The following is a 7,521-nucleotide window of genomic DNA, read 5'->3' as shown; positions in this document are numbered from 1 at the left end:
GTCCGTGAACACCTGCACGACACTTCCCCTGACAGAGGGAAGGAAGGCTTTCAGTGGAAGTCGGATCGCTCTCAACTCCAACAGGTTGATGTGGAGACGAGACTCCGCCGGAGACCAGAGGCCTCTGATCTCCGCCTCTCCCATATGGCCACCCCATCCCAGGAGGGACGCATCCGTCACTACGACATGCTCCGGTTGGGGAAGGGAGAGGCTCTTGCCCTTGACCCAATCGCGGTCCGTGAGCCACCACTGCAATTGCTGTGCAGTGCCCTCCGAGATCAAGACATGGTCAGACAGGTTGCCGTGATGCTGGGCCCACTGAAACTTCAGGTCCCACTGCAGAGCCCGCATGCGCCGCCTGGCGTGATGCACTAGTAGGATGCAGGAGGCCATCAGCCCCAGAAGCCGCAACAGTAGCCTGACCGAAACCCAGGATAGAGGCCGAAAGATGGGAATCAGGGCCTGTATATCCCGGACCCGCTGTTCCGGTGGATGGACCCGGAACTGCGCCGAATCGAGAACCGCTCCGATGAAGAGGAGCTTCTGAGAGGGACTCAGGTGTGACTTCGGCACGTTGATGGAAAATCCCAGCAAATGCAGGAGATCCGCTGTAGTCTGGAGGTGGGAGACGACTGTCTGGGGCGAGCCCGCCTTCAACAACCAGTCGTTGAGATAGGGGAAGACTGGAACCCCTGATCTGCGCAGATGAGCTGCGACCACCGCCATCACTTTCGTGAACACCCGAGGGGCACTGGTGAGGCCGAAGGGGAGCACGGTAAACTAAAAGTGCTCTGGGCCCACCGTGAACTGCAGGTAACGCCGGTGGGCCGGCAGGACGGGGATGTGGAAATATGCGTCCTGCAAGTCCAACGCTACCATCCAGTCTCCGGGGTCTAGGGCAGCTAGAACCTGAGCCAAAGTCAACATCTTGAACCTTTCCTTACGGAGGAAGGCATTGACGTTCCGGAGGTCCAAGATGGGGCGTAGGCCCCCTTTGCCCTTCTTGGGAACCAGAAAGTAGTGGGAATAACAACCACGACCTACTTCTGGGCTCGGAACGCGCTCAACGGCCCCCTTGGCCAAGAGGGCCGAAACTTCCTCGTGGAGAAGATTCAAATGATCCCCCGAGATACGGTGGTGCTGCGGTGGCATGGCTGGAGGGGTCTTCTCGAAGGGGAGGGAGTAGCCCCTTCGGACGATTTGCAGCACCCACCTGTCCGATGTGATGGACCGCCAGTGGAGCAGGTGATGCCGAACTCTGCCGCCCACTGGCGTGGAATGGGCCTGAAAGCTCGGACTAGGAAGGCTTTGAGGCGGATGCTGCCGGGGTGGATGTGGGCTGACCTCGTCGTCCTCCAGAACCGCCTCGGCGTAAACCACGTCCACGACCGCGCGCAGGTTGGTTCTGCGGCTGGTGGCTAGGCGCACGTGAGGAGGCACCCCTTCCTTGGCCACGAAAGGGGCGAAAGGCGGAAGTTTGCGACCGCGGGGCCGAGAGGCCCAAGGACTTGGCCGTAGCCCGGGAGTCCTTAAAGCAATTCAGCGCACTGTCCGCTTTCTCGCCAAAAAGGCGAGTGCCATCAAAGGGCATGTCCATGAGAGTGCTCTGGACATCGCCCGAAAATGACGTGGACCGCAGCCAGGCGTGACGTCTAAGCGCCACTGTGGTAGAAATGGCCCTACCCAGCGAGTCCGTGGTGTCAAGCCCACATCGTATAGCATGTCGCGCGGCATCCCTCCCATCGGCCAGAGCCTGGGTAAGTCGTGTCCGGACCCCCTCCGGACACAGGGGCAGCGCGTCCTCCACCGCATCCCACAGAGAGTGGGAATAACGGTCCAAGAGACAAGCGGTGTTCAAAGACCGCAGGCCCAAACTAAGGGAGGAGAACAGCTTCTTGCCAAACTGTTCCAGTCTCTTGGAATCCCGGTCCGGCGGGGTGGTCGGGAAAGAGGATTGGGAGGTGGAGGCCTGGATAACCAGGCTCTCAGGGGTAGGGTGTTGGGACAGAAAACTGGGGTCGCCCGGAGCAGGGCGGTGGCGCCTGGCGACGTTCCTGTCCACAGGAGGAACTGTGGAGGGCTTGGACCAGGTGCCCTGCAGAACGTCAATGAGGGCCTCATTGAATTGCAGCAGAGGCTCAGTGGAGCTTGCTGCAGACTGAAGCACCTCAGTATGGACGTTAGTCCTCACAGCCACGGCAGGCAGCTCGAGCCCAAGGGCTGCGGCCGCCTTGCGCAGCACCACCGAGAAAGCAGCGCCCTCCTCCGAAGCCACAGTCGGAGGAGAGACAAATCCAGTGTCTGGAGAGGTATCCAGGCCACTGGCCTCCCCCAGTTCATCTGCCCAGTCCTGGGACAGTTGAGCCTGAACGGCCATAGGATCCTCGGATCCCTCCCAGTTGTCCCCATCATCCGATTCCTGGTATACAAGAGAAAGTAACGGAGCCGGGTGGTAGACATAATGTGTCTCTAGCGGCGCCGATCGCGGCGTCCATCGACGCCGTACCGGCGCCGGGCCCGGAGTGGGACTGAACCGGGGCTCGACGTCGAACGGAGTCGACGTCGGGGGTGGTACCGGTGTCGACGCCGGCGGAGGAGGCGTGACGAGGTCGACCGGCATCGGCGGGGACTCGAGAACGGGTCCCTCGGGCGCTTGCGGCGTCGAGGCCGGAGCCGTCAACGGCGCCGGGGCCACCGGCAGGCAAGGCAGCCCAGTCGGGTCCGCGGGGCCCGAAGGCGCACCAGCGGGCGCCGACGGCGGAGCCAGGTTCCTCATGGCAGAGAGGAAGGCACTGATGTCCGCCGACGTCGCGTCAGTCCCAAGGACCGGAGGGTATGGGGACGTGCGCGACGCCTGCGGCTCCGCCGGAGCCGTGGGGGTGGAACCACCCTGACCCTCGGCAGAGTCACGCGACCGGTGAGGGGAGTCCGAAGAGCGGTGTCGCCTCTTGGACTTCTTGGAATGCTTCGACTTACCCGAAGACTTGGATCCCGACGACCGATGGTGACGTCGGCTGCGGCTCCGCGACCGATCCTTGGACCTCCTCCTGGACCGGGATCGAGAGGCGCGCGGAGCTGAGTGGCGAATCTAGAGAAGCTTACGGGACCGCTCCCGTCTAGCCTTCGAGGTCAGGGCCTTGCAGTCCGAGCACGACTCCGCGTCGTGATCGAGGCCCAAGCAGTAAAGGCACCGGCGGTGATGGTCCGTAACCGACATCAAGCGGTTACAGTCAGCACAGGCTTTAAAACCAGGCATCCTACCGGCACCGGAGTCGATTGACAGGATCAAAAAGGATCAAAAAGTTAGTCAAAAATGGACTAAAGGGGTAGCTCTCCCAGATCTGCGCTTACTGGCGCGGAAAAAAGAAGAACTGACGTCAGCGCGCGAGGGCGGCGTCTAAGTACTCCGACGACGTCATTCCGGCGCACGACGCCGACGACGGACGCGGAGCCGCAGACGACGCCTAACGACGCGCAAGGGGTATTGCTGACGAAAAAATCTTCCGGATCCAGTCTGACGCCTGGGGATATTCTAAGGTGAGGAATCTAACTAACGTGTTTCTTTCAGATGTTACGCGCACGGGCCACATCTGTTTTCAATTATCGTGCCCAGACGCGGGCGCGATAATTGAAAACACATTGCCTGGTGCTCGCTCTCGCGCGCACCACTCGCGGGCTCCAGCCCCTTCAGTCATATTTTGACAGCCAAGTGATGTTTTTAGTAATTTGGCTTCCTCTTTCGCAACATTTGGGTATGTCCCCATGTAATGCTCTATACGCACTATACAATGCTGTTTATAAAACGTTTGATTTCCCGCTTTGTACTATTTTGCTTTTTCCAGTGTCACTTTGTCATTGCCCTATGTACTATTCTATCATATATGGCATTTCCCCTGAGTAATAATTTGAGACTCCGTGTCATTTCTTTATTGTTGTATAAATTATGGCCATCTCGTACACTTTTACATTAACCGATGCGTTACATTGGAACCTCCAGGTCTAATATTTTGACAGCCTCCTACGTCATATGTTCGCATTTCCCAGGATAACATTTTATTATCCACTTGTGCAGCATTTTCCATCTCCATATGAAGTGTTCTAATTTTCCAGTGCGCTATATTCTTTTATACTGGATACCCTACATCTAATTCTTCCTATTCGGTATTTCTGATTCGCCACTATCTTTTTTTAACCTCCTCCACGTAACATACAGTCGTCCCTGTGTAATATACAATGGTGTCTAAGTGTTTAGCATCTGTACATCGTGCTCGATATGATGTTAGCCTCCACTGTGTAATAACATTGCCACTCCTGCGTAACGAGATAACAGTGGGCCCGTCGTCATCTTGCGGTGTACCATGCACGCCGCGCAAAGCACCACGGATGCACGTCCAGGTGTCAGGCGTTGTCAGCAAGTTGTACAATACGCAGATGGTGGGGATCTCGGCTCCAATATCGAGTGGAGGGGTTCGCTTTTTGTAAACTTTGCTGTATATTTGGAGAACTGTGCATGCATGGGCCAAGTATCTTACAATTCCGAACATTTCCATTAGTGTGCCTGAAAGTCTGTGCCAGGCTCTGGTGCCCGTACTACTGGGAAGGTTGTGTGTCTTTTTTACGGGCTCCCGCTGCTCTGAAGCAGAATTCTTCATAGTGCTTACTTACACATTGAGGGAATGAAGCGCTATGTCCTAAGGAAAGTAAAAACAAAGTGTATGAAAGTAAAACAAACTGAACCGTGGTTTGTTTTGCTTAGTTTGAAACCAACACCACAAGACACTATTTAAACAGGAACTGAATGTACAGTTGGTGTTCGGTTCTGTCAACTATGCAAATTAATTCACAGGGTGCTCAAAACAGACAGCACTGTGAGGCCGTACCAATGCCAAACAAGTATTGGCATAGCCAATAGGTCTCGCCTTTGGGACCTTATAAATGTTTAGCCATGCAACAGTTGATGTTGTTGCACCAAGGATATTATGCTGCATAACTAAATACTTATAAAGCCCTATAGGCTATGCCAATGCTTGTTTGTATAGGCTGCAGCAGCTCAATGTGATATGCACACTGGGATGGTAACAGGTGTGCTGAAGTTTCAGACCAAAAATCTAATTAAACATGGAAAATATTAAAGACATGTACCAGAGTTTTAATTTGCATTCACTATCGATAACGTATTTAAAAAAATATTTATCGCACTTCCATAAGAGTGTATCTGTTCTACGTGTGTGTGTACTGTTATAGTGTTCTGGGGCACAAACAATGAGAAAACCAAATCCGTATATATTTAGGTTTATTAGTTGGTAGCAGATCAATTATTTACAACCTGCGGTTATCATTTCATTACTTCTCCTTGCATACTTTTGAAAAGCAGGAGTTGTTCCTTTGTACTAACTTATCAGTAATCTTAATAGCTTCCAGCAAGTATGTTAAGCATAGTCAAAAAGGCTCCTTAAAATAGACAAAGTTGGTTACATTAATTGACACTATCGGCCATACAATCAGAGGAGAAAAACAGAAATGCTGCAGGTCATACTTGTAAGGTAACTACACAATTAACTGCAAAAATGGACAAATAACAGGACAAAGAAACAAACAGCAAATGCTATGTACTCCAGTTAGGTAGCAGATAGCACCCCATGGTTTAAATAAAATAACACACAGCTTGGTTCATTTTTCCTACGATTTAAAATACAACAGAACATTGAATTTAATGCATTCTTTTTATATTGAGGAATATGGTGTGTGATTTCTAGCTATCTAAAGTGCTTACTTTTTGCTAACTAAATAAGCTGATGTGCAGTAAATACATTTAGATGAAAATCTCCCCCATTCAGTTAAATGAAAACCTATGCATTTACCTCCAACTCTTGCACACCAGGTCACATGCCAGAACCCTCTCTAGCTTTCCCAGCCCTGTGTCTCTTCAAAACATCAAACTTGTAAATACATTCAATTGGCAACCTCAACTAGTGAATTTCTCCTTAATTTGGGAAAACACAGACATTATACTGAAAATACAAAGAGAAGCGGACCAAGTTCAAAATCAAGCCACTTCATGGTACCAACTAAAGCAGTTGTATTATTCACTGTACACACGCATAGTATGCCAGCTGTAAAACAGAAACATAACTGTTAGTACACAATATATAAATTATATAAAACGTCCTACAGTTCTAATAAAAAAGCATTATTTTCAGTGAGAGGTTTCCAGAATTATGTAGAACAAAATAACCGAAAAAAATGGTAAAAAAAGAAAGAAAGAAAAAAATAAGAATGATAAAACGTGAAGGAAGAAAAACAAAGAAAAAAGGGGGGAACGAAACAAAGGAAACAAATAGTTTTAGGAAACAAAAAGCAGAGAACAAAAAAAATGAGGAAACATTTTCACAGGACAACACAGTGGCAGTAATACCACAGATACATCAGAGCAGAATAGGTTTAGTAATTAGTATCCATATGCAACAGAACGTATACAATAAACTGGCTGAAGTATATACAGATCACTCAAGGCCTTCCAAAAATGTAATTGCCGGAGCGATAATGCACAGAGACAAATTACACCAATTCATAGATTCCCAAATATCTTGGATAAATTGAAAACAAATGCATACCATGACCTAAAATTGAGATAAAACCATTTCCCTTTCAGCGTCTTAGATGAACCGACTGAAAAAGAACAAACTGTTTTCAGCACATATCTCCACCTGCCAAATGTCTGTAGGCAAGATCTTAAAAATCAGAAAAGATGTTGAAACCAGCACTGCAATAATACTCTTTAGTTATCCATCAGTTGCCCAGTTTGAAGACATGCTTTTTAGTAAAGTTTGTGTTCCTTTACACGTGACTACTGCTAGGGTTTGTTGCCAGGTCTTGCCTCTCTGGCAATTCTCATCATTTATAGCTTCAAGACACTCACAAAGAAATATCACCTAATATTCATGCAAATACAAGATTCTACTTCTTGATAACCACACATATATACATTAATATGTTTAAACTCTGAAATACTGTTGTTCATTTTCAAACGAGAGCTGAAGTGAAAACTGAAGTCTTCAGGTGCGAAAGTGTCGTTAGTCAAATTCGCGGTTGGTGAGAACTAATGGAGCCACAAGAGTCCATACGTAAAGCACAATGCAGACCCACGAGGAAGAGATCTTCACCCACACAGCAGGCCACTTGCTGACCATTGTCTCGTAGGTCGAGTCAGGACTAAAAAAAAGCCAAAAACAAGAAAGAAAGTAAATTTAAGAACCACAAAAACCTCTTCTAAATATCACGTTCTGATGGAAATTAAAGCTGGTCATTTCTCCCACATTATACCTGGCCAATCAGTAGAACCAAATAATCAAACAGCGAAATCGGGGAAAAAAAAGATTGATAAATTAGCACACGCTTATTTGAAAAAAGTGCTTTCATCAGATCAGAGTATCAAAGGGGATGTTGAACTTGAAGCCACTAACGTCTTGAGTCTGCACCAGACACAATATATTTTGAAACACTAACTGTGTTTTCTAACAA

The 7,521-nt window shown here is 49.4% G+C and overlaps 1 protein-coding gene across 1 annotated transcript in view; it reads right to left on the bottom strand.

Annotated features, from left to right (window-relative positions):
• Positions 1 to 5,276: 5,276 nt before the first annotated feature.
• Positions 5,277 to 7,521, bottom strand: part of SERINC1 (serine incorporator 1) — a 197,430-nt gene continuing 195,185 nt past the window's right edge. The window contains exon 10 of the mRNA XM_085611269.1: positions 5,277 to 7,212. Coding sequence (XP_085467395.1) covers positions 7,074 to 7,212 — 139 coding nt within the window. The 3' untranslated portion in view covers positions 5,277 to 7,073. The remainder of the gene's footprint in view (positions 7,213 to 7,521) is intronic.

This window comes from Triturus cristatus, chromosome 6 (assembly GCF_964204655.1).
Source record: "Triturus cristatus chromosome 6, aTriCri1.1, whole genome shotgun sequence".
NCBI classification, from domain to species: Eukaryota; Metazoa; Chordata; class Amphibia; order Caudata; family Salamandridae; genus Triturus; species Triturus cristatus.
The sequence above is the reverse complement of the archived record's forward strand: the minus strand, read 5'-3'. Positions and strand labels throughout refer to the sequence as shown.